Source organism: Ursus arctos, unplaced genomic scaffold, assembly GCF_023065955.2.
Source record: "Ursus arctos isolate Adak ecotype North America unplaced genomic scaffold, UrsArc2.0 scaffold_2, whole genome shotgun sequence".
In the NCBI taxonomy this organism is placed as follows: Eukaryota; Metazoa; Chordata; class Mammalia; order Carnivora; family Ursidae; genus Ursus; species Ursus arctos.
Window position 1 is genome coordinate 1,411,996 of NW_026622874.1, and position 27,474 is coordinate 1,439,469.

At 44.0% G+C, this 27,474-nt stretch overlaps 2 protein-coding genes and 1 long non-coding RNA gene across 6 annotated transcripts in view; 2 read left to right on the forward strand and 1 right to left on the reverse strand.

Moving 5' to 3' along the window:
- KMO (kynurenine 3-monooxygenase) overlaps positions 1 to 1,471 on the forward strand; it is a 47,247-nt gene extending 45,776 nt beyond the window's left edge. The window contains 2 exon segments of the mRNA XM_026487578.4: positions 1,135 to 1,272; positions 1,275 to 1,471. Of these exon segments, the coding sequence (XP_026343363.1) occupies positions 1,135 to 1,272; positions 1,275 to 1,337 (201 nt within the window). The 3' untranslated portion in view covers positions 1,338 to 1,471.
- Positions 1,472 to 1,944: 473 nt separating this feature from the next.
- LOC113246848 (opsin-3) lies at positions 1,945 to 26,327 on the reverse strand. The gene is made up of 4 exons (XM_057315144.1): positions 25,978 to 26,327; positions 13,905 to 14,224; positions 7,315 to 7,566; positions 1,945 to 4,076 (listed from the first exon to the last, which is right to left on the reverse strand). Exons 2-4 carry the CDS (start codon positions 13,905 to 13,907, stop codon positions 3,813 to 3,815), a joined length of 519 nt encoding a protein of 172 aa, XP_057171127.1. The 5' UTR covers positions 13,908 to 14,224; positions 25,978 to 26,327; the 3' UTR covers positions 1,945 to 3,812.
- LOC123000419 (uncharacterized) lies at positions 17,466 to 27,185 on the forward strand. 4 transcript variants are annotated; one of them, XR_006408381.3, is made up of 4 exons: positions 21,552 to 21,703; positions 24,607 to 24,832; positions 24,940 to 25,059; positions 25,820 to 27,185. It is a non-coding gene; the product is annotated as an uncharacterized LOC123000419 (long non-coding RNA). The 4 variants fall into 4 exon arrangements; XR_006408382.3 differs by having other exon boundaries at positions 21,561 to 21,703; positions 24,940 to 25,063; XR_008960388.1 differs by having other exon boundaries at positions 17,466 to 24,832; positions 24,940 to 25,063.
- Positions 27,186 to 27,474: the final 289 nt, after the last annotated feature.

The window sequence follows — 27,474 nt, forward strand, 5'->3', positions numbered from 1 at the left end:
GATTCTGAAGGGAAGAAATTAAAAAAAGAAACTGATGCTAGTATTTTTTTTAAGATTTTATTTATTTAGAGAGAGAGAGAGAGCACAAGTGTGGGAAGGAGCTGAGCTCAGAGCCTGATGCAGGGCTTGATTCCACAACCCTGAGATCGTAACCTGAGCCAAAATCAAGAGTCAGATGCTTAACCAACTGAACCACCCAGGCGCCCCTGATGCTAGTATTTCTAAACTTTTTACTTTATTTTAGCAATGTGATTTTTTTACTTTTATTTAGCAATTGACTTTTGCTTCATGCAATATTCTTATGGGTTTAATTTGTAAAATTGGACAGAATTGAATCACTTATAAAACATAATCTAATTCCAATGTAATGCCCTAACTTGTTCACTTTGGGCAGTTGATCCAGAGATGCCAGTAAATAGACATTCAGATTCCTGATCTTTGACTTTGGAAATCTAACAACTTTATTCATTCAGCAAATCATTTTATTTAATGTCTAGAGACTGAGCTGGGCATGGTGATGAATAGGCAGCAGCCCCTCTCCTCGTGTAGCTCAGAGGCTGGTGGGTGGACTGACCGCTGTGTGGAAAGGCCCAGCTGCCTTGGAGAAGAATGGGAGTGGCCAGGGTGGGTGGGGCTCGGTGGGCCTGGAAGGCAGCCCTAATGTGTGAGAATGGCCATAGGTGTAGCTGGAATGGTGAGAAGGACCTCAAGGACACTTAGTGCCACCAAACCAATCACTCTTCTCATGGAGACTGTACAGGGTCTGAGCATGACTGAATCATTTGTGGCTTCAGCACAGTACTCTTCTAAGATAGCATTTATAACTCTTTTCCTAAACCCTGTGTGTGTGTGTGTGTGTATGGCTATACAAAGGCAGACTAAGAATTCATTATACAGAACACATGGATTTGGTTATTTCTGGGAAGGGAAAGAGGACAGAGACAGAGGAGGGAAGCTCCAAATTCCTGACCTTACCAGCCATTGTAGGTCTTGAGTAGTGGTCATGCAATGAAATTGCTGTCTTAGGTTAAAGAACAAAGACGACATTGTGTATTTCTTGGTTGTTCAAGAATGAAGTCTTTTCAGATCTTTATCTCTGGACAAATAAAGTGAGACTTCTTGCTGTTTTTACAGGTGATAAACAAAGGACTCTTTTTCTTTGGAGCACTGATAGCCATTGGTAGTACCTACGTATTTATGTGCTCCATGTCACTGAGACCCCTGCACTACTTCAGAAGACCATGGGACTGGCTGACTTACTTCCACAAGACAGGACATGCGTCCCTGCAAACTCCATGGAGTCACTAGAAAAAATTCCCAATGTCATTAGCAGGTAATATAAAGATTCTGAAGTGGCAAATGGATTTCTTTGTAACTAAAAGTAAGGATCAAAACCATGTTTCCATCGTCATATTTAATTCACTAGTGAAAAATACATGTCAGCTTCCAGTTAAATTCAGTATAGAATTTCTCTGTGTGTTCATTGTGATTATTGGGGGGAAAAACCCAACCACAAACTACCAGTTTAAGTTGCAAAACACAGCTTTCCCACAACACTACGCATAGGTGTGGTCATTCTAAATATAAAAGTGCAATGACTAAGATCTCTTTCACTTCTCAAAAAGTAAAGCACCAAAGGCCTCAAGGAAGACACCAATCACATCTTCTCTTTCAAGGACATAGTTAAGGTCACAATAGGACTGACTTGTAACACCCAGGACCAAAAACTATGATTTGCCTAACATGTTAAGTATACTTTTGATCACCTGGTTGGAGCTCATGCAACACAGAGAGCTCAGTGTCACTTACTAAAACTGGAAGTACGAATGAGGAATTTGGGGCACTCTCGAGAGTTACAAAATGAACTAATTTTACTACACAGTCTTCAAAGGTCAGTATTGCCTTTTGAAGATTAACAAACGGGGGGCTATTAATGCCATACTAAGTGAAGAATAAGAAGAGTTTTATTTACAAATTAAACATCGATATATACAACAGAGTGGAAAGGAAATAGGGAAGACAGTTTTCATAGAAATTATTCCATTTGAGACTCTCAAGAAGCAGTTTACTAACGAGTGATAAACTTGATTTTGAAAAGTTCTTTTAGTGAAAGCATTTCCATTGGTTCTTCCTTCTTCAGTAGACCAACTGAAACACTCAGAAGTCTTTCAAACACGGCCAACCGTGAAGATGCTACACCAGTAGGACAGTCATCGAAGAAATAAAAACGAGGCGATAAAATAAAATGATTCCGTTTCTGTTTTAGTCAAAGAAATCCTGAGTTCTAATGAGCTGTGTTCAGTCTAAACAATGACTTGTGGGAAATGGCATCTTCACTAACACTGACCAGTGATTACCCAGTAGACTGAAAAGCAGAAAAGACTGAATAATACAGTTTATGAGTACAGTTTTACACTTACTTTCATCCCCTTCAAATGTAGGTTTGTTTCATTTTTTGTTGGAAACTCCTTTTCTAAACCCAAAACTCTTGGCAAGATTGTGGCAAATTGTCAAGAAGAAAAGATAATCTTGCCAAGATTATGTTTGAAATGAAACAGATGGAAATACCCATCTGCCATCAACACTTCCTTTCCATGTACATCTTCTGCTAACGCAGGATTCTCTGGCCTCCAAGAGTACTTGGAAACTCACCACCTGTCCTTTGCTGGGCTGCTTTTTAATGTTCGTTCCTTTTGGACCTTAGCAGCACCTCCATCTCGAAGCTCCTTTTTCATACCGCATGTACAGCAAATCTTTTATTTCAGAGGAAGCCAGGGTGCTGATTTTCTTTTTCACCCTGGAATTGTGTCTTTGATAAATTTGGTCAAACATAGGATGTGACCGTGATTAGGGTCCAACACTACAGAAAATCTGAGATTTCCTAGTGACTCCACACGTGCATGATACAAAGCTAGTTTTACAGCTAGTTTTGAGCTGTGAATACAGTGAAGTATATGTGAGAAACAAGTATTATGTGCTTTGGAAAATAGTGTCACTTAAAAAAATATATTTGAAATGAAAATTTCCAACATGTTAGAAGTTGATGGTGCCAGATGCCCATCTTGTGCCATAAGTGGTTTCTCGTTATGGAAAAAGCACCCATTGAATTAAAACAATCGTCTTGCTCAGTTGCTTCCAGAGGCCAGAAAACAAATGGGCAATTCAGATTTCCTGCTGAGCCACAAAAGTTCTGTTGCTATTGTGGGAGCCCAGGGCAGGCTGCCCTAAAATATGCCACAGTTTGAATGAAACTTAAGAAACAGCAAGTGCAAAAAGGACAGTCTGACCTTCCCCCCCGCCCCCCGCAAAAGCAGAAAATCTCTCGCGTGAAAAGTACCTCCCTAAACCAGGGGTAGAGAGACATTTGTATCATCAAAGAATTGAGGGCTGAAAAACCTACATAAGCATATCTTGTTACTTTTACTAAATTACTACTCAGCCCAAGTCCTGTTTGGAATTATTTACCGATGAAGCTCCCAAACATGAGCTTTCTTGTCCTGTCAGTTCCTTACGGATTCATGTCTCTTTGTCTAAAATGTATGAAAGCTGCATGCCTTGCTCATTTCTTTGGGTCTCATTTTTATTATTGGACCTCCATGAACAAAGAATTAAACTTTTGGTTTTTTCTCTCCTGTTAATCTGTCTCATGTCAATTTAATTCCTACACCAGGCGGAAGAAGCTTTTAAGGCGGAGGAAAGGTTTTCCTCCCCAAAGAATTACACAGAATGAGGATTCCAAAACGGTCCTTATAATGGAAGTTTAGAAGTGGTTTCCAGTATAAGGCCTCATCTTTCATTACCATTACTCCTTCCTATAAAGGACGAACTTGGATTACATCAACCTTTGACACACTGGTTTTGTCACTGTCCTCGACTGACAGTGACTCATCACTGGTGATGATAAAAATAATGGAAGAAGAATTAAAAGTCACTTTTTTCTTTGGCCTGTCCCCATCTTTTTGTGACATCACAATGGGTCTGATCTGCATTTCACTCCCACTGGCTGGTAGGTCCTTAGCAGGCCTCTGGCATCTCAGCAGTCGGAAACATAGCAGTTGCAAAAGGGATCTTCGGAACTGGGCAGAGAGAAAATAAAGTTGAATATCAAGTAAAAATTTGGCCCTTAATCTGGATTAACATTCAATAAAATTAGTTGAGTTTAATTTTGGTTGCTCTTTTTTATTCGTTAGCTGGGGTGGGTGTGGGGTTGGGTGGTAATGCTCATGTGTACCTAAATAATCCTAGAGTTTTATGTTTTTTATTATTATAATTCTCATTAACAGAATCATATAGGACTGTTACAATACCTTATCATCTCCATGGATCCACATAGCACGCGCCTTCTATGAGGGCAGCTAAATCTGTTTCTTTAAGGAATTTGAACATTAATTCATTCCACAAATATTCAGGGAGCTCCTGCAAGGTGACCGCCACTGTGCTACCCTTTGGGGATATTGTGGGCAGCAAAGACTGACAAGGCCCTTTCTGCAGAGTTTACAGTTGGCTATACTTGCTAATGTTCCTTTGGTTACATAAAGAATTGTTTTCTATCAAGATTACAAACCATTTGGAGGAAATTACAACAGCAGAGTGTGCTGGTGTTCACCAGTACCCATGACCCTCCCCTGTCCTGGGCACAACACTGAACCAGAGTTCTCAGCTCCCTCTCAGGGGCTCCTCCCTGCTCTTCCCTCCTACAAGCCCTCAGAGGTCAAGTCTGAAGATGATAACATCACAACGTGAAGGAACCTAAATTACTACAGAACTGCATGGGACAGATCCCCCACCCTCCAGCAAATGCAGTGGACTGTGGACCAGGGCCTAAATGAGCAAAACCTTGGAGCACCTGGGTGACTCAGCCAGTTGAGCTTCTGACTCCCGGCTTTGGCTCGGGCTCTGATCTCAGGGCCTTGACATCAAGCCCCGCGAGGGGGGGGGGGTCTGCACTCAGCAGGGAGTCTGCTTGAGATTCTTTCCCTCTGCCCCTCCCCCCACTCATGTGCTCCTGTGTGCTCTCTTTCTCTCTCTAAAATAAATAAATAAATCTTTAAAAAAAAATCAGAAAAACCTTTTTCTTGTTAATGCACTGAAATGGTTTGGAGTTGTTAAAATAGTCTATCGTGACCAATAAAGCATATAAATAAGAAGTTAATTTAACTTTTATCTCCTTTGTTCAGAGCAAAATAAAAGTTTAATACATGGGCTTTCCCAGATCAGGAAATAGCAATGAAAGGGGCGCCTGAGTGGCTCAGTCCTTAAGTGTCTGCCTTCGGCTCAGGGCGTGATCCTGGCGTTCTGGGATCGAGCCCCGTGTCAGGCTCCTCTGCTGGGAGCCTGCTTCTTCCTCTCCCACTCCCCCTGCTTGTGTTCCCTCTCTCGCTGGCTGTCTCTCTTTCTGTCAAATAAATAAATAAAATCTTTAAAAAAAAAAAAAGGAAAGAGCAATGAAAAATATAATAGCCAGCTACATTGATTTGTCTTCTTTAAACCTCACTTATATACAAGTTAGCACTGAGTTTATACCCACATTTAAAAATATTTGCTTGAGACTATCTATTCATCATACTAGTGTTTGCTATATCAGGTTAAGTGCTAAAGATACATTATTATAAGGGTTAAAGTATGCCAAAATATGTTCTCCCATGTAAATGGTAAGCCCCGTGAGGATAAGGACCATTGGTTTATTTGTTTGTTCTTGTTTGTTAGTTTATTGTGTCTTTTAGACTTCCTGTTTAAAGTGTGCTCCTGAGAAACAGAATCTTGGGCACCCGGACATACCAAATCTGAATATGCACTTTGTTTTTTTAACAGTCTCTCTTGGTGTGTGTATGCACATTAAAGTTTTGAAAGAACTGACATATGGCCCACTGGCCCAGAGAAAGAACACAAAAAAAAAACCTCTTAAGTAATATATTTTAAATGTAATGATCTGCCTGTTGAAGTGGTAGTTCTTAAAATATGAAGGCCTTACCCTTCCTCAGAAAATTAGTTATAAACTATCTTGTTAGAAAAATTCACATGTGCATATTCTTAAAAAGTTTTGTGACTAATTTCAGGGGTTCTCATGGCTCTCCGGAAACCAATTCAAGTAATTTTCAGATTTTAAGAACTCCAACTTAAAATTCTCAGGGTTTAAGTAAATAAATGAAGGCATCATGAAAGAGAAAGTAAGACCATCAGTGAATAGAGATCGAAGCCATATGAAAGTAAGAAGAGGGATATTAGGAGTGAACACTGTAAGATTAATTGAAAAAATGCTCTCCTCTTCCAAACTATGGAGCATTAGTAGCCAGAGTAGTTATCATTGCCTGTTATTAGTGTGACCTGTTACTTTAAAATTCCAGGGGAGGGGCTCCTGGGTGGCCCAGTCTGTGGAGCGCCTGACTCTGGGTCTGGCTCAGGCCGTGATCTCAGGGTTGTGAGACTGAGCCTTGAGCTGGGCTCGACACTCAGAGGGCAGAGTCCGCTTGAGATTCTCCCTCCCTCTCCTCTGCCCCTCCCTCTCCCTTGTGTTCTCTCTCTCACTCGCTCTCTCAAATAAATAAATAAATATTTTAAAAATAAAAATAAAAAAATCCCAGTGGAATAATTAGCCATTATTTATAACTTAAATCCTTTGTAACTTAGAGGCTTAGTTTCGTATTTCACAGCAATCATAAAGGGGGCTCTCATAGTCATGACTGACAATCATCAAGTCAAAACCTTTCTACCACAAAAACAGATAATAAGCTTCCCATTAGCTCTAGAGGACTTTCTGGAACCAAATTAATTTGAGCTACACAGTGGTCGCAGCATGTGAATAATGGTTCCTGTAACCCTAAGTGGGGAGCCATGAGCAGGGACTTCGGTATTCAAGCAAACCAGATTAGAATCCGGGCACCGACAATTCCTGGACAGGGCAAGTCATTCAGCTCTTTTGAACTTGTGTTATAATTCGTAAATAAAGTAAAAAATCATATTAGTGCCTATCTCTTGGTGTTTTGAAAGATAATGGGTATAACCTCCACAGTACAGTAAGAATTTAAAGTAAATCATTAACTTTGTGGCTATTATTATTACTAGACATAAGATTTTTCTTGATGAATTAAATATTAATTTTAATAGAATTTTACTTAACAAGATCTTTTGGTAGCTCTTAGAATTGTTATTATTTTCTTTGGGAATATCTTACATTTATCCTGAACCCTTTTCCTGTAAAATTCTTGATTTAGGTTCTTATCATTGAAGCTGTCCTGAATAATCTCTATAAAAGTAGTCAATTTTCCAACAAGCACATCTACATGGTGAAAGCAATGTGTTTACTACCACACCTACCTTTCTGATCATGATGATGTAAACAACAGGATTATACACAGTGCTCGATTTCGCAAAGAGATATGAAACAACAGATACCGCTGGAGTGACCAGGTGTCCGTAACCATTAACCATCAGGAAACAGAGCACAATACAAGGCATCCAAAAGGTGAGGAAGATAACTATCATTAAAAAGCACATTTTGGCTACTTTCTTTTCATATCTTAAAATCTTAATCACTTGAATTGTCTGAAGATCTTCAACACAACGAAGCTGCAGAAAGGAGAAAGAGAGTTGAAAATGAAAGAATCCTTTTCTCACGTTGTTTTGATAATAGACATTCGGACGAAATTCCGGGGCCCACCCTAGTGGACAGAGGGCTCAACAGGACCCTGGAGGCCAACTCCTGGTCCAAGAACCTGCAGCTCAGCCCAACCCTTATTCTCTCCAGGTCTCGGTCTGTGCATCTTTAATATAGTACCTTGAGCCACATAGCCTCTTTGATCCTTGAATGGTTTTTAATGTTTCTCAGTTTATTTAAAGAAGAATAAAATGGGGGCACCTGGGTGGCTCAGTTGGTTGAGTGTGGGACTCTTGGTTTTGGCTCAGCTTGATTTCACAGTTGTGGGATCAAGCCCCCACCCTGCTGTGCTCCACACCCAGTGTGTAGTCTGCTTGGGATTCTCTCTCTCCCTCTGCCCCTCCCTACCCACCCCCCAACGAGCAGGTGCGCTCTCCCTCTAAAATGAATAAATAAAATCTTAAAAAAAAAAGAAGAAGAAAAGGGATTATTTTGCCTAGATCTTCTAGTCACTGAAAGACAGCCCGAAAGAGTCCTGATAAATTGGAAACAGTTTCTCCACGATCCTGGAAACTCTTATCCAGACCATAATCCTCAACTTCTCAAACCAGGCAGCAAATGTGATGTCGGTTCTGCATGGTTAAGCTGGTCTTGATTAAACTTAATTCCCAAATGAATTCTTGCTAGAAACTATGGTGACTTCCCACTCACAGCTAACCACTACAAAGTGGGATTTGATGGGGACCTTGCTTGTGGTTGGTTTCATCAGGGCTCAGGTGCAGAGAACACTTGTAGCCACATTCCTGTAAACTGAGCGTTTCTGCTTTTAATCTATCCCATTTAAAGCACTGAGGAGTGATGGCCTACCGTCTGAAAGTTGTTTGCGTTTCTCAGATAAAAGTTCTTTACAAGTTCCTTCTATTGTTATTATAAATTTGTTAGTAAGGGGAGGGGAATAATATTCCTCTACACCAAAAGTATGTTCTTAAGTAAAATGGTTATTTCTGATTATCCTAAAAAGCTAAGTTTGCTGCAAAAATACAAATGCCTTATATATTTAAAATAAGGTATCTTGCATACTATTCATACTTAGAATACAATTTTAAACTGGGAAATTTATTGTATTTCAACAAACTCTAAGTGTTCCTTTTATTTCTAGCATTATCATAAGAATTAAGGAAAAAATTTCCAAATAAATCAGAACATATGCTTATGGTATTGAAAAGTGTATTTGAATTGATACATCTAAGTTATTGATATCATCTAAAATTATATTTAAGAAACTATATTCTTAGCAGAATCACATATTCATGTTGACAGAGAATAGGAAGAATATATGGATAGTTAAAATGAGTTTTTATAGAGTAGAGGGAACGTGTAGGAGTGGGCACGGTTGTAAAGTTAGATACTATTATTATCTATGTGTGCAATTCTAGTTTAAAAGAAACTATTTTATAATGTGATAGGATATTATTCTATTTTCAGAACAGCATTTTTTGGGGGGTGAGAGATTTTCCCCAGAGTTTTTTAAGGAGGTTGTGGAGTTCTAGTAAAAGCTCTCAATTTGGAACTAGGTCTGGATCCATATACCAGATGCACCCCTTTTGCTCTTGGCAATCAATTACTTTCTCTAAGAGTCAAGATTAAAGGAGGGTCAAATAAATAACCTATTGTACTTAGAAGAAGTTGGGTCCCAGTTCCACACACACGACTGTGAGATTGTGTTCAAGGGTAAATATGTATTTACATTGGAATTATATTTGAAACTAACATACTTATAAGCATTTGTACTTTTATGATACTATGGAATATTTGGAATCATGATTTTTGGCTCCTTAGAGTTTCAATTAATATATATATATATACTTATTTAATAAGTGTATTCAATATACTCAATATATAGTATATTCAATATGCTATATATTGTACTGTATTGATAGACTCAATACACGATATACAGTATACTCGGTATACTCAATATAACCACAGATCAATCATCTGTCCCCGATTCCCCACCATCCAGAGCCCCCACAGTCTCATCTCTACCCTTTCTGGGCAACTTAATTCCCATCCTCTCACCATTTATCAAAGTTGAGCTCTCATTTATCATCTCGGAATTACATGCATGCTGGAGGAGTTAATTTAAGGAAATGTTGGGAGAGGAAAGCCCCGTTCCTCTTTGGTGTAAGGATACAGTTCTGACTAATGTTTTGGATTATTTGGGTTTGTATATGTGTAGTTTCCATGATCATTTTTCATTTTTCTCTTTTGGCCTGTTTTATCATTCTCTATTCCTTCACGCCGTTCTTTCAGCGTTTTCCAAATAAAGAGCTCTATGTAATGCCTTACTCTATTTAGTCAAACATTTGAGGGTGTCTTTCAAAAGTGCTCTGGATGAAGCAAAACCATATGCACGGTTGAATTCGTCCTGAAGGGTGAGCCACTTAAGACAAACCCCAGAATTCCCAGTAAAAGTGTTCTCTGCCTGTATAAATAGGGCGTATTGATCCAGACACCTGTAGATTTTCAAAAACGTCACTGTGAGTCCTCTTGTCACGTGAGAAGCTATGTCTCCATCACTGGTACGAGTCACCCGTCTGGATAAGTAAACAGAGGCGATGGTGTCACCAGGTTCTGAGTGGAGAATATTGGGGTCTAGAGTCAAGTCTCTTCACCCTTGTACCACTTCCCCTTCCTATGCACTGTCTATAACTCATTCCAAGAATAGTCTCTGATCAAGTATTGTATGAAAGTACTGTTCCAGCTACAGGTGAAAAAATAAATAAGACTGGATCTCCGAGTTTAAGGAATTCACTCTATTCTGAGGGTGACAGGCACACAGACTGCTTCCGTAGAGGATACGTGTCATGAGGGAGGTGACCAGAGAGGGCTATGGGAACACACAGGATGGGTAATGGATACAGACATGGGTCAAGGCAAGAAGTTACTGAGCTCAGCCTTCTGTGGTCAGTAGGAGGCAAGACAGAATGTTCCAGGGACAGGAAGTTTGCTAAGGCAAAGTAGTAAAAGAACACATGTTTTGGGAACAAGAAATAATGCACTTGACTGGAGCCTGAGGTGGCAAGAGGCAAGTCATGCCAAGAAGTAGGGCACCTGCATGGCTCAGTCGGTTGGGTGTCTGCCTTTGGCTCAGGTCATGATCCCAGGGTCCTGGGATCGAGCCCTGCATTGGGCTCCCTGCTCAGTGGGGAGTTCGCTTCTCCTGCTTCCTCTTACCCCTACTCATGCTTACTCTCTCTAGTGCTCTCTCTCGTTCTCAAATATATAAATAAAACTTTTTTAAAAAAAGAAATAAAGCTGGACACACAAACAAGACATGGTCATGCAGGACCCTGGTAGCCACACTCGGGGGCGGGGCTTTATTTTTAATCATGAAGGCAAAGGAACATCTAAAGGATTTTAAGCTGGGCAGTGATACGAGAAAATTTACATTTGAGAACAATTACTCTGGTGGAAGTATGGAGAAAATGGATTAGAAGAAGCAAGAATAAAGGAAGAAAAAACTAAGGCCCCTTTGAAATTAGTCTGTGTCAATAGGAGGAGGGGAAAAGGATATAAGGAAAAATAGGAGGTTGAATAAATGAAAACTGGTTGGGTGTAGGGGGAAACATGAATGAGGAATAGTCAAATATTACTCTCTCATTTCTGGCTGAGGAATAATGAGCATTTACTGAGAAAGAGAAAGAAGGAGCAGCAGCTCCGGAAGAAAGATGACCAATTTGTCTTCACACTCATAGAATCTGTAAGTCTGAATGTTCTGAGGGGGCACCTGGGTGCCTCAGTTGGTTAAGCATCTGCCTTCGGCCCAGGTCATGATCCCAGAGTCCCAGGATCGGGCCCCGCATGGGGCTCCCTGCTCAGTGGGGAGTCTGCTCTCCCTCTGCTCCTCACCCCACCCTCGCCCCACTCTCTCGTGCTCTCTCCCACTCTCAAATAAATAAAATCTTAAAATAAAAACGGAATCTGGTAAGTCTGGCCATCCCAGTGGAGAGGTACAGTAGGCACCTGACTGTGAGACCTGACAGAGGTCAGAAGAACGCCCTGGGTCAGAAATAGAGATTCCAAAGTCACCAAGTTATTGTTAGAAGGGGAAATCCTCAGAGCATATGAGATGCCCCAGGCTAGTGTGTAGTATGAGAAAAGAACCACACACAGAATGCCGGGAGGCCCAAGGGAAGCAGCCCTTGGCAGAGACCTGAGAAGATGGGCCAGAGAGTCAGGAACAACAATAGGAGAGACCTAGAAACAGTGGAGGAGAAAACCACAAGTGAGTGGAAGTTGTTAATAATGCCCCAAGCGTCAAATGCCACGGATGCCAGAAAGGAAAAAAGAGATGGAAATGTGTTCATTGGCTCTAACATTTGGGAGATCATCGATTACCTTAATGAGGGCTCTTTCTGTGAGAGCGTGCTCAAGGAAGGAGGCGCCAATCTGCAACGGGTTGAGGAATTAAATGCTAGGTGAATCTATTGAACTACAGACTCTTCGAGGCCGGGGCGATATTTCATACATGTTGTATCCTCAGAGCTTGGTAAATGACTTAGCTTGGGCTTCCATAACAATATGCCATAGACTGAGCGGCTTAGCCAACAGAAATGTATTTCTCACAAATCTGGAGGCTGGGAAGTCCAAGGTCAAGGTGGGTCTCAGTATGAGACTTCTTTTCTCGGCTTGGAGACGGCTGTCTTCCCTCTGCGTACTCATACGACCGAAAGAGAGGGGGAAGGAGGGATGGAGGGAGGGATGGAGAGATGGAGGGAGGGAGGAAGGAAGAGACACAGAGAGAGAGAGCCACTGGTCTCTCTTCCCCTTCTTATAAGAACACTAATCCCATCACGAGGGCCCTACTCATGGCATCATACGACCCTAATTACCTCCTAAAGACCCCATCTCCAATACGATCGATTGGGGGTTAAGGCCTCCATATATATATTTTTGAGAGACAAAAACAGGCCATAACAGTAAGTAATTGGTACGTTCTAGATGCTCAACAAATATTGGCCAAACGAACGCTTACTGAGTGGTGATTCAGCACGAAAGCCACTAATGGTTCTTCGAGTAAGCCCGGGCGAGGAGAGCAATAAAGTGACAGCCAGAGGGGTTTGACGGTAGATTTTGCTTTTGTGTGACATTAGCATAGTTATTGCTAAAGAGCAGGAGCCAGAAGTAAGGGAGAGACTGGAGATGTAAGTGAAAGAGAGAGAGCTCCTGGGGCAGAGTATGGGGCTGGGGGAAAACCAGAAGCGAAGGTCAGCTTGGTCCTGAGAGATCCATTCCATGGCCCCATAACTGAACAGAGGGGCTTGTATAAAGGGGGACAGGGAGCTGAGAAATTTCTTGATAATGGCTTTCTTTTGCCCAATAAATAAGCATGATTATTTGATAAGAATGAAGGGGCATAGGGCAAGGGATTAAACCGAGCACTGAGGATCTGCAGTAGCGGCTGTGTGAGTAGCCCATCTAGGGACCCGAACACTGTGGGCACTGCTGAGAGGACGTCTGGGGACGGACACTGGGGAGCTGGGGGCAGATTTTCCTCTAGCTCTCTTTGTAGTGTGACTACAGGCATGGGGAAAACCTATCGTTGGATTGATGTGGGGATTTTTTTTTTCTTTTTTACAAAATAGGGATGTATGAAAAAAGTTTGAATGTGGAAGTTGGCAGTGGGTTATGATTTAAAGTGATGCATGTAGCCAAGTTTGATTTGAAAAAAAAAAAGGTGAAAGCTAGAGGGTCTCAGCAGGGTGCAGGAGGCCGAGGAGCGGGAGCTCTGAAGGAGGAAGACACAGACAGGGAGACACGGTGAACGAGCAAGGAAAACACACGTGGCGAAAGTAGGAGACTGCCTCGCACTGTCACTTCTGGTCAGTTCTTGTGCTTTATGATTCAGAAGTGATTTCCAGACGAAATATCTCTACTGTGCCCTAGTGGGTTATGTGACCTTTGAATGAATAAATCATGGCAAGTGTGGAATTTCCTCGGTTACAGTTCTTCAGTTCTAAGAGTGCTAGAGAATGCAGCTGTTCTTGGTTGTTACTGATTTTATCTGTCTAGAACACCTTTCCTTCCTCCTTGTGGTTTAGAGAGCGGCGTAGAGAGAGTGGATGTTATTCCTCATTGGTCTTTTAGAGAGTGACTCGGGGCACAATGCCATTGACTGGAAGTCCCATAGAACTGATCCACCTGCGGGAAACCCCTAGTGACGTGGGAAGAGTTTGAATCTCTTCTGCTCAGAATTGTCCACCCTGGAACTAGTTTAGGGGAGGGGCATTTGCAGTTTTCAACTTACCATTCGAATGGAATACAGAATATGGCCGTAGCAATGGGCTATGACGCCCAGAGGCACCACCAGACAGCCAAGAAATAAGAAAAGCACAAAGGAGGAGTCGTTGGCGTCCTTGGATTTCCAGTCCACGGCACAGCCGAGTCCATGTACGTCCAGGATGTACCTGTTCCAGCCTAGGAGAGGTGCTCCCGACCACGCCAGTGAGTACAGCCAGATGTACGTAATGGCCCTCCAGGCCCAGGAGAAATTGACCACTCTGGCATGGACCACGCGAATGTAACGCTCGTACGCCAGCACAGTTAGGGTAGTAATGGAAACGATCCCTGCAAGAAGAGAAAGTGGGACAGTATAACACGGCGCAGGGGCACACGGACGTGCACTGGAGACACCTCTCAGAGTGTCTGCAACGAACAAGGCACTCTAAAAGTGACATATCTAACAGGAATAATGCCTCACCTCCCCAGGAAATGTGACTGGCAACACATTTACCCAGAAAAGAAAACAAATGGCAGGTGGATTGCAGCAGGACAGAAATCAAAGCCCTTGAAGCCAACACCACCCCAATGCTGCAGCTGCTGTGTTAAACCTTCTACCAGAGAGAAAGTCTGAAGAGAGTCAGAGTCACTAAGCGAGTCTCATTTGATTTGACCTTTTCTCCGTTGTGTCTGACTCAGGATTAAAGATGAAGCTGCAGTGGGTTTCACAAGGATGAGCTGACCAAAGTTACGGTAGAATATGCAGGGGGCTGGGTTAACCCTCCCGCGAGCAGATGGTAGCCTGCGAACTGTTCTCGCCCAAGACCACGGACAAGGGCGTAAGACTTCTGTGCTCCCCTGGTCTTCATTGATGCCTCCATTTTGCAACAAATACACTTTAACAACATTACTCATTCCTTTCCCTGCCTCTTCCCAGAGAGTGATTTATTCCATCAACAAGCTTCTATTGAGCACCTGAGTGCTGGTCACTTTGCCAACCCTGGAGGTTTAGGGGTGACAGAAATGCAGAAATGTAGGTGCTTGGCGGGAACAACAGTAAGACTGAGGGAGGTATAAATGTATTGTGGGAGTCACAGAACAGGGGCCTTTGTGAGCGAGGCAGGAGACGCATACTCCAGCAGGAATGAAGAATCACGTACCAGAGCGTGGAGACCATGTAAGGGTCTAAAAACGACGAGAGGACTCAGAAGTGCCTGGGCTCAGAGGATGCAAAGGAGAGAGGAGGTTAGGAGGGGCAGATGAGGCCACTGGAGAAAGGCTTTCGATTTCTTGCTAAGGGTTTTTGTTTCCTTCTCTGTTCTTTAAAAAACAAAACAAAACAAAAACTTTTCCGGTATAAAACAGTGAATTATAAACCTGTTACTCTGTCATTTTTTTAAGTGTGAAGTGACAACAGTTAAGGTCTCTTCTTCCTCCTCCTCTTCCTCTTTCCTCTGAAAAGATCCTCATTCCTGCCGTGGTGTAGAACTCCCGTCCCAGGCCAGTGCATGGAGAACAGCTGGAAGGCTACTGCAGTCGTCCAGGCAGGTATGACGGGGCCTGAGTTAGAGTACCTTTGAAGGTATGAACGGCAAAGTCTGGATTCCAGAGACATCTGGTGATTCATATCAACAGAGCCCATTAGCTTATTGAATGTGATGAGGGAGGAGGAGAGGAGTCAAGAATCACTTGGAGATTTCTAACCTGTGTGGTGAGTCGAGTGTGATTACATTAACAGAGACTAAAGCTACCAGGTGTTACAAGCAGATATGGGGGAGAAAATGAAACCGTGACTGCCTAGAACACACTGGCATAAATAGTTGTTGAATGAGCGGATCAAGAGAGGCTGTAGAAAAAGTGGTCCTAACAGAGAACGAAAAATAAGACCTGTGTCAGGTAAGTAGGTAAGAGAGTGGGGGTGGGGCTTCAAGAACCCTGGAGGGATCCCTGCTCCCCCTAAATAGCTCTGTGACTTTGGCAATTCATACGATCTCAGTAGACTTTAGTTTTGTTTTTGTTTTCATAAAATTGAAAATCCCTTCGCATTATAAAATTTTCACTGTAAGAGTGTGAAATGAAGAGGTCTTAGGACAGGTTTGTTATTTGCGGGGAGGGCAGCAGAATTCCCATGTCTGATGCCTGTGGTATTCGATGAATGTTCGTTGAATACATGAATGTTTGAGAAATACGTAAGGGACTGGAAGAAGAAGACAGGGTTTTGGAACACGGTAGAAGGCAATGTTTCAGGAAGTAGTGCTACAGCCGCAAATAATGGACTCGTATTCAGATTATACGAAGTAATTCTGGAGGCAAGGAAGTTGGGTATGCTGCCTTCAGAACTAAGAATCAACTGTCACCTCATTAAATTTTTCCCTGAAGAGTGATACTGTCTTTTCTTTAACTGAATATATTCCCAGAAGGAAACCAAAAAATCTGAAGGTAGTTACGTAATTAGACTCTAATGAGGTTAGATACTGTTGGTGTTATTTAGTTTACAAACCTTCCTATCAAATATAATGGCATTTAATTATATAGTTGCCTTTAAATATTAAAACACAGTCTTGGGCCTTCAACTTTTAGTTAATTTACCTTGAATATGACTTAGTTCTTCTTGGGCAAGAAAACTTGCTGCTGTAGATTAGCAAATCTCAATATATCCTACAGATAAATACATGAGTCCTTATGATTAAAGCAATAGGCCGGGATAATTCTAGCTGTCATTCATTCATTCATTCATCCATTCATTCACATTTACTGCTTCTCTACCTGTCCATCAGTATGCGAGCAAATCGGTACAACGAAGGGAGGGACACGAGCACCTCCTGGAACTGACAGTCCACTGGTAAGAGGGGTAATAATACCAAACAAGTAGGCCAGTGGGACGCCACCAAGGAGCGAGGCGGTGCAGAGAAGAAGTGAGGGAGGCGGCTGCAGCCACGGACGATGTAGGACTATTCGCAGGCTCTCCGGAAAAGCCTCGTTGTGCTTAGGGCTATAGTACGAAAACCCCAGGGATCAGGCACGGTGCAGGAGTGTGGGGAGTTTTCCCTCTGACTATTTAGGTCAAAGAGGAAAGAGATGTTTTCAGTGTGATGCAGTTTGGGACCACACCGCCCCCAGCGAGCACGAGCCTGCCGCGCCTGCCTCAGCCGCTAACACTCCCTGCCGTCACCAGTTAGGGCAGTCCCTGACCTTCCAGGCCCTCCCTGACTGCCCGCCACTTGAACAGACCCAAACTAAATCTCAATCCCTTCCTTACACCCCCCCCCCTTTTCTTCTCTCTCTTAACACCACTTAATTACCCATGACTTTTGGTCCTGCCTGAGTCAAAAGTATTTGCTGTGTCCTGGAGAATGAGAATGAGCAACCGTCTTACAAATACTTCATACGTACGTTGGAACTGAGGTGGGACCTAATTCTCAGTTCCCTTAACACCGGACAGGGAAGGGGAAGGTGATGCCCTTAACACCGGACAGGGAAGGGGAAGGTGATGCCCTTAACACCGGACAGGGAAGGGGAAGGTGATGCCCTTGACACCGGACAGGGAAGGGGAAGGTGATGCCCTTGACACCGGACAGGGAAGGGGAAGGTGATGCCCTTGACACCGGACAGGGAAGGGGAAGGTGATGCCCTTGACACCGGACAGGGAAGGGGAAGGTGATGCCCTTGACACCGGACAGGGAAGGGGAAGGTGATGCCCTTGACACCGGACAGGGAAGGGGAAGGTGATGCCCTTGACACCGGACAGGGAAGGGGAAGGTGATGCCCTTGACACCGGACAGGGAAGGGGAAGGTGATGCCCTTGACACCGGACAGGGAAGGGGAAGGTGATGCCCTTAACACGGGACAGGGAAGGGGAAGGTGATGCCCTTGACACCGGACAGGGAAGGGGAAGGTGATGCCCTTGACACCGGACAGGGAAGGGGAAGGTGATGCCCTTAACACCGGACAGGGAAGGGGAAGGTGATGCCCTTAACACCGGACAGGGAAGGGGAAGGTGATGCCCTTAACACCGGACAGGGAAGGGGAAGGTGATGCCCTTAACACCGGACAGGGAAGGGGAAGGTGATGCCCTTAACACCGGACAGGGAAGGGGAAGGTGATGCCCTTAACACCGGACAGGGAAGGGGAAGGTGATGCCCTTAACACCGGACAGGGAAGGGGAAGGTGATGCCCTTAACACCGGACAGGGAAGGGGAAGGTGATGCCCTTAACACCGGACAGGGAAGGGGAAGGTGATGCCCTTAACACTGGACAGGGAAGGGGAAGGTGATGCCCTTAACACTGGACAGGGAAGGGGAAGGTGACTGCCCCCAAAGGAGGGCCCATCCTGTGAGGCCCCGTAAGAAGCTTGCTACATACAGCATCCCTCCTTGTGGGAACGGAGTCCCGTGGCTCCAACGGATAAGGAACCAATAGGAGGTGAAGAGAGTTTTGAGAACCCAGGACTGGCTGAGTCCACAACCCATAATTTTGCCTTTATCCCCTTGTTCCCACAAGCTCTACAAGGGGTAGCGTGACGTCCCTGCTCTCCCCGCAAAGCTGCACGCTGATCACAGGTGTACAAAGTGTGTCTCCCTGTGCCGAGTACGGTCTTCGAGGAGAACCCAGAGATGTGTGGTGCTTCCCCTTGAGGAGACCACAAGACCGTACATCGTGTAGACCCAAGACCAACTCCATGCAACATTCGAGGCAAGGTAGGACGGTACGGAATCACATGCTATGTTTACCGTGTACCAACAAACCCGAACAAGGAAAATTCCAGTGGGTTATGCAGTGGGGACGGCATCGTGAAGAGGTAACACTGAGGCTGGGTCTTCAAACATGGAATAGGGTGAAGGGACAGAAAGGACCAGGGCAGGCCTGCCTGGAAGAACTTCTACAAAGGAAAGCAACCCCCCTGGAATTCTCTGGAGAGTACCGGACTCCAGGCGGGTGAAGAGGTCCAGACCTGCCCGTGCCTTCCTTCCATGCAGGCTGTGGGCCACAGCAAGGGTCTTCGGTTTCCTTTCCTGTTGCCTTCCTTAATAGAATTGTGAAAAACTGTGCACTCCCAAAAATTTAAAAAGCTAAAGTTTTTCACCTTAAGTTTAAAGAGTTGTGTGATGTAAATATAAATATTTTAAAATAAAACTATTATCTTATTCTTTCAAACAGATCCAGTAATTTATAAATATGTTAGTGATTTCATATTTATATCTCTACTGATGTATACACAGATACGTACACACACACACAGCAGTGATCAATCGTTTAAACTTACGTTTCCATTCCACTTTCCCCTAAACATTTTATCCTAGTTTAATATATTAATACGACTGAAAGATTTTAAATTATTTGCCTTATATTCTTCAACAAAAAATGTATTTAAAAAATTGAAATTTTTAGGGGCGCCTGGGTGGCTCAGTTGGTTAAGCATCTGCCTTCAGCTCAGGTCATGATCCCAGGGTCCTGGGATCCAGTCCTGCATCGGGCTCCCTGCTCAGTGGGGAGTCTGCTTCTCCCTCTGCCTGCTGCTCCCCCTGCTTGTGTTCTCTCTCTCTCTCTGACAAATAAATAAAATACTTTAAAAAAATTGAAATTTTTGAATTTCTTGGATAGCAAGTCTCTAAATGTTTAAAAAATTGTCTTACGGATTGAGTTATCAGTTTTTCTTAGTACACAATTGATCAAAATACTTTGTTAAATATTACAAGTAAAAAACTTAATTAGAAATACATCTCTTGGGGCGCCTGGGTGGCCCAGCGGTTAAGCGTGTGCCTTCGGCTCAGGGCGTGATCCCGGCGTTATGGGATCGAGCCCCGCATCAGGCTCCTCTGCTATGAGCCTGCTTCTTCCTCTCCCACTCCCCCTGCTTGTGTTCCCTCTCTCGCTGGCTGTCTCTGTCTCTGTCAAATAAATAAATAAAATCTTTAAAAAAAAAAAAAAAAAAAAAGAAATACATCTCTTAAAGTGATCAGTGTAGCTTTCCCCCACCACGAAGAATATACCCTATCCACAAGTTACTATTACCAATGCTAGAATGATAAAGGGCAAATTCTCTTCCTATTTTTCCTCTTTATAAAGTTAAAGATTTCTTGATCACATGTGTATCCAGATGTCATGGAAGGAATTTTGTTGTAGTCAATTCTTATTGATTGTAAGAACATTCCTTCTACATTCAACTATTTGAACTCTCCTGAATTTATATGCCAACAATCACAGCGTGGTTATTGTCAACAATTACGGCTGATGATCTGTCAACTACCCACTCGACTTCGTTAAAAGCAAAAAGCTGGGAACCACCTGAGTGGTCATTCACTTCCCCAGGTTCCGCAACAGTATTTTAACTCGTCCCTTCGTTTGCCATCCAGGAATTTCCTCCCACCCCTCCCTGGTAATCTCCCACCGTAAGATTTGGGATGCATAAGGAGTGTATCTTTTCGTGGGAGGTGGGAGACGGGCGATGGAGAAAGGGGGGTCTGGATCACAGGGAGCTGGTTTCTAGGACAGAATTTGGAAGTTGATTCTCCTCACACTGTCCTTGCACAACCATTAGGGAGAGCTGTGTCTCAAGCAGTACGGAGACGCCAATTTGAAGACAGAAGTCTATAAAAACTGATCTCGTTGGCAGAGTACGGAGACTCTGCTTCACCTAGCTGCATTGCCTACTCATGTTGGGACACAGATGGCGTGCCTCAAACTGCCAGCCACGTGCGACGCTGGCCGCCTTGACACCACTGTTCCCTCTGCCCGACATGCTGACGCCTGGAGGAGAAGACAGGCGTGTAAAGTAGTAATTACGGGAAGGTGGTACGTACTAACCCAGAACTGCGTCTGGGAGCTGGAGGGTACCGTTGGGGAGGCACTGACCTCTGCCTAGGGAAATACTGAGGAAGGTTTTAAGAGAAAACAATATTTGCACTGATGAATGGAAGGGCGTTTATCAAGTTGAGGAGTGTCAGGCTATCTCAAGTTCAAGGATATAGCATATAAAATGCCTGGAAGCAAAAGGAGGTATCCAAGGGTTAACTCTGCACCAGATTGAGTCAAGCAAAGCTCTCTGTGATATAACTTGGTGATTATGCATATTCACTTACAACACTGGTCAGCGATCCAATACCATGCACATACAATAAACCAGGCAAGGTGCTAGGAAATGGGCAAAGACACACTTTTGTAAAAGCAAGAAACAATAATAGAGTGATAAATTCTATAATAGAGGAACGTCTATGAGGCCAGTCTTGGATTCAACTTCAGTTTCTATACAGAAATACAGATCACTCTGGGAAAATTAATTAATATCTATGAACCTCAATTTGCTCACAGTAAAAATAGAAGACTACCAAAATGCTGCCTCATTGTGAGTGTCTATGTATTACACGAGAATAGGAATGTATTTAGTAAGATGGTAATATATAAGGTATTATTATGATTGAATAGTTGAATATCTGGAACCAAAATTGCTTTCAGTGGCAGAAATCGGGAGCAGACACAGGAACAGGTAGAGGCGCTCTGGGGCTTACGTATCTGGGTGTAGAGTACGATATACAATTACTCAAGAACAGTCATCTCCCCCCTTTGGCCACTAGATGTCCACATTGAATAGCTTCTTTATAGTTCCGTGGTCTAGACTCTGGAAAAGCTTGTTTACACCAACGAGAGCCTAGAAGAGGTGTTGCCTGGGCGGGGCTCCAGATCTGCCAATACCCATCCGTCAGATTAAGAAGTTAATATGACACGGTTCATGTCTTCAAGGAGCTCACACTCCAGAGTATGAGGAAAGACTCCACATCTACTAGGACGAAACGATCCAGTTTTTCTCTGGGAAGCAGGCACGCCACCTGAGTGAGTCTTGTAGATTAAACACATTTCACCAGGCAAGTAAGGAGGGGTGAGAGGGAAAGGACTGCCAATCCTATCCCAGCTTATGCAAGCACATGGAGACCTGACACAGCTAATCCCATTTGCGTTCCTGCAAATAAATCAATATGGTGGAAGCAGAGAGTTCTAGAAAGAGACAGGAGAAAGACTACGAACTCTCCCAGGAAGACCCTTAAATGTCATGCAAGGAGTTCGGAATATATTCTGAGGGGTCCAAGGAGCCATTAAAATGTTCTTGTCCTCCTCTTACTGTACTACTTTAGAGAATTTTATTTCACTTTACTTTTCTTTTACTTTCGTTTTCTGTTTTTCTTTTGAAGATTTTCCTTACGGAAAGTTCCCTCCAGCTGTGATGTGGAAAAAGGATTGGGAGGAGGGACAAGTCTAGTTATTGAGAAAGCTGTGGGAGAAACGCCATTTTGAGGATTCTTTCAACATAGGCACCTCTGTCTTGCCTTCTTGGGCCTCAAACCTGGCTCCTTGTCTTCCTATAGCTCCATTTGGACAGACAGCCCAGTTTCCCTGTTCACCTTGCCTCTCATTTGACACTGTTTTAGGGTTTGCTTGCTTTTCTGGGGAAAGGAGAGCCCCATGTTGGGATAAGGTCTCATTAGAACTTACTTTATACTTAACGTCTGCTTGTCAGGGGAGGGTATTGAACCAGGTAGATCATGATGGGGAAAACGCATCGTCATCATACTAGGAGAGCCAAGAAATGCCCATTGTGACCAGAGTCTACAGGCCCAGTGCGAAAGGAGAGCTTGAGTATAAAGTAGCTGCTCTGCGGATTACTTCAGGTTCCTAAGCAACGGCAGAACACGGCAGCACAAGTCCAGGAGACAGTCCAGCGGAAGGGTTTACCAGGAAGTGAGAGATTCTAAATTCTAATCCTAATTTACCTGCACTCATAAAATGGGTCTGGGTGCCACGAGTAAAATGGGAAGCATACACTTCGTTTTTACCACTCAATCAAAACGACCTCTTGGAAACCGCGATCTCGATCTTACGATAACGCACTACGATGTACCCAGAAAAGCTGCATCAGAGAACGCTCCTCTAGGAGGACCCAGCCTCCGGTCCACGTCAGGAACCGTGTACTTGTTCCATCTCCCCTCTCCTCGTTCCTGTATCTTGCATGCTCATGTCACAGAAGGCTTTTCCTTTGAAATATTTCTAAATTCCTCTCTGTGCCTCCCACGTCCCATTACTCTCATTCAGCTCACATCCCACAAGTGGTTGCTCTGACCTGCTCCTAACCGAGTGATTTTTTCCCCTTTGTCCGGCCTCTATCCTCTCTCGCACCAAATAGCAGTGTGAGACTGGATTCAGTGTCCGTGCCATCCCAGACCCCCAGCCAGCTCCCCAACGCGGACCGTGACCATCGGCCTTGCTTCCCGGCAGCGGTGGCTCCGATACAGTCACCAAGCTCAGCTGCTGCGGCTACAGCCACCACGGGCCCACGGGCAGGGCCAGCCTGCTCCTTTGCCCTCCCTGTGCTGGGCACGCACAGGCTCTGGCTTCCCCCGTCGCTGCTCCCAATCAGCTGGCCCAACCCAGAGGCAAGGGCATGGGACCACCTCTTGGAGCAGACTGGGACCCAAGGAGTCAAGAGACAGGAAAGGGCCGGTGATTAAATTGCTTGCACCCCCCCCCCCCAATGGGTTATTTCAGGACGCGCTCATTTCGTACACGCTGCCTGAAGATGTCCTGAAGGATGGAGCCCTCAGCTGCTCTGGGGGAAGCTATGGCGGGCTCGTGCTGCAAACTCTGACACTTGGCTTCCTTTCTTCCTTGCCCCTCCCTGGACTCTCATTCGTGATTCCCTGGAAATATACTCCCCAGTCAATCATTAATCCGTAAGCTTTGCGTTAGGTAGTATTTGGAGGGAATTTGTGCTGATAATCCCATAACCTGTATAAGCCCCTCTCTGGCACAATGACCTGCATGCAAAGCTCCCTCTGCGGAGTGCACTGGTGGTCAAAGATCTCCGAGTATTACTTCCACTCCCTAGCCCATCTTCTCCTTCGCCATTTCTAACTTCTTAGCGCGCGGCACTCAGCTCAGGCACAGCATAGGCTGTACCTTCACGGCTGCTCTACACTACTTCCTCTGTTTTGGTCGCACTTCTACTATTCGTGTCTTATCTTTCCAGTTAAACTGTAAACGCCTAAGAGATAGGGACCATGTCTTTTGTATCCTGACATCCTCTCTGGCCTCTGCAATAGTTAACGAGAGTTTATTATGTTTACTGATGATAAAAGTTACCTATATGTGACCATATTTCTTCTCAAATCAAGAATAAAAATGCAAAGTAAACGCAGTCACACCTGTAATTAAGCAAACACTAATGTGAAATGATGCTTGGAAATAGCCAGTCAGATTTCAAAGAAAAGGAAAATGTTTCTAAAGGAAAACACAACATGTAGGTCAGAAGAACACAAAACAAGACCAACTTCCTGTTTTTCCTAAGGGATCCCTAGCTCAACTCAAAATACTATTTAACAGTCATCACATGATAACTTTTGATTATTAAAAAGTCCCTATAAAATACTCATTTTTGTGAATGACATAAAGTCAAATGATATTCCTGTTAGATTTGTCGTTTCTTGTTCTCCGAGGACAATAACAAATTATGACACCATTTCGTACGGTGTTTTATAATTTTCACAGCGCTGCCCCATGTGTGTTTGTCATCAGCTCTTCAGACCTGTGAGGCAGAAAAGGCTCCTGTCCTCATTTGGTTAGGCTGGAACAAGGGGGTTTGGGATCTGGGGCGAGCCTAATGTCACAAGACGAGTCAGGTCTCGCTTGGAGGAGAACCCACATCTCTGACTGCCAGTCTAGAGCTTCGTTCACATTTTCCTCAGAAAGATTTGACTGAGTGAGTTGGTTGCGATCGACAGAGAAGCATGGAGTCTTGTTAATTCTACGGAAAAATTCAACCCATGAGTGAACTGTGGGATACCCGTGTGACCCCTTCCTGCAACGAAGATTCTGGTTTCGAAGTACTCTCTGGATTACTACCCTGGCACCAAGAGATGAAAATCTGAGATAGCCAGAAGACCAAATTACAAATATGAGGACATCTGAGAGGTACAGAATTAAATCTTAATTTAGTCATTAATAATTTGCAAAACCCTCAAAGGAGCTCAGAGTTCAGGTTTCATAGCAGGTGGTAACACTCTGGTTCCATTTTACAGTCATTTTCTATCACCACGTCGCTGACACACGTGGAGAATGTTGAGATATCTGGTCAAGGACCAACGTCACTTTCCTCTCAAGGATGAATACAACACACTCAGCTGTGTGTGTGTGTGTGTGTGTGTAAGTAACTTATCAACTAAAAACTGCGGTACGAGTTTCCTCAGGACCGTAAAAGGAGAGTGGGTAAAAAGATAACGAGCCCGCCAGACTGTGTCAGGGACCAACAGCGTTGCTGTGTCCTGGGCACGGCACTGATGGGACAAGATGCGGGAGGTTTAAAGGCACCTCGGGAGGTGGGCGTGTAAAGTGAAACCCATCTCGGTCACTACTGTGGGGCAGTTCGGATGGGCAAGAAAAGACCATTTACTTGAAAGTTTTAGTCATCCTGAGCCGAGAATGTCAAGTGGAAAAGGCTAAAGCAAGATCGGAGGTGGGGGAGGGAGGCCTTACAAATAGGAAGGACTCTGCGTCAGGACAGGACCCAAAGCTAGCGGGTGCCCCATCCGACGTCCAGCCCCATTCAGATGCTGCTGTTCCCGGCTCCCATCCCATGCTGTCAGCGGGGGCTTCACGTGGATTCTCCCTGGATGTTTAATTTAAAACCTTCTATATCTGAGCGGTGAGTCTGTCTCCCACGGTAGGAATAGTGACTCCAAATGCCAGCTCTTGAAATAGCTCCAAATGAGCCTCCTGGGGAAATGGCTGACGATTCTGAAGGTTCTGCCTTCGTTGGCCTGGGATGGAACCCGAGAGTCTGTTTAAGGACTCCGGAGATGATTCTGACTGAGTTAGGAATGGTAGGTCTCGATTAAACTCGAACGGCCTTTAACACAATCTCTCTGTGGCTTTTTGCTCACTTCCCGGGTTTTCCTCCAGAGTCAACACCGGCGGAGAAACACAAGAAGCTGCCACTTCATTTCACAAAACGGCATCGCACAGGGACACCGGCCTCCTGTTGCGCCCAAAGCTCCAGCTGAGGGAGGGGCTTGTCTGTGTTGTATCGGCGGCTCGAAGTTTCCTCACAGTTCACTCACCTCTAGCTTGAGTCCTGTCTGCCCTTGTATTTTGCAATTCTGCTACTTCCTGTGCTCCTGGAAGCTGTCATGACGCCATGTTTCATAGAACCAGATGCGACCTGGCGGAAGGCAGATGGTGGTGTCATTTGACGAGGAGCTTTTATAAACCCGAATAATGGCCTTGTACATGTGAAGCTGGCCCTGGCCTCCCCAGTTCCCAAGACTCCAGAAGCCATGAGAAGCGAGAAGTTTGTTGGAAAGACATTGGCAGCTGTTTCTTCACAGAAAGGGAAGCAGAGTGAAGGCTAATGTTACTTCCTAGGCAATCTTCCCGTTAGAGAGAGCAGAGGGAAGCCTGGATGCATAAGAAACATAAGGCATGTTCTAGGTAAATCAGATAAAATTATTTCAGGACGAGTCACAGCTTAAAAGCAGACAGGTACCATACCAGGGGCATCTAAACCTTCCTTAAATATTTAAGTGGCTCTAACATGTGGGGCCCTGAGCTTACTGCTGGGGAAGCAAAGTCATCCGATATGGTCCCTGATGTAAAGGGGGAAAGGCACCATAAACAGACAAACCAAAATACAAAATTGCGTATTTGAAATTCCAAATGAGACATTCAGATCTAAGTGCCATAGGAGTCAGAGAGAGGAAAGATCACAAAGAAACTGGGGGGGGGGGTATATAAAGGGGTGGGACTGAAAGAAAATGAAAAAAGTCTGTTTACCCAGCATACACCACGACCACCAATTCCAAATTTGCTTATACCCGCGAGAGCGGTGCTGTCCAGTAGGACTGTGTGGGCCACATAGTAGTTAAGGTTTTTAGCGGCCACACTTTGAAAAGTAAAGAGAAACAGATAAAATTAATTTTAATAACATTTAATCCAACATACTTAAAATATTTCGATTTGTAGTCAACATATTCATGAAGTATTTTGTTATTTTTTTCATACTAAATCTTCAAAATCTAGTGCTTTTCTTACACTTACACACCTCAGTGTAGACCAGCTCCATTTCCCGTGCTCAGGAGGCACAAGACTAGCGGTTACCGTGTTGGACGGCACAGACCTAGGGAAGCTCTTGCACAGTGAGTACAAAGAGGTGTATACTAGGATATACTCTGAGGCACTGTTAGTTATAATAGAGAGAAAAACAGGAAATAACCCAATGTCCATCAAAAGGGGGAAAGGGGTAAATAAATCGTGAGCAAAAAACCTGAAACACTGCTTGGTTTCATGTTGCATTCATGTCTGCACTGACCTTGAGGAGGAAGGAGGTGGAATGAACTGGAGAGAGAAATACATAGAGGAAAACTTTATCTGTAATTTTCAATTCGTTGAAGATAGATTAAAATAAACATAGGAAAGTTCACGTCTGTTCACTGAGGGTGGTAGATAGGTGGGTATTTACTGCGTCAGCCTTCACACTTTTCCATATTCATAAAAACTTTTAAATAATTTACAGAAGGAATAAAATTCACTGAGGCGATGGAGGTAGCCAAGTAGCGGGC

Coding starts and splice junctions, on each gene's coding strand:
- LOC113246848 (XM_057315144.1), bottom strand. Junction 4,077..7,314: donor ACATCATCATGATCAGAAAG/GTAGGTGTGGTA, acceptor CTCTCTGCCCAG/TTCCGAAGATCCCTTTTGCA.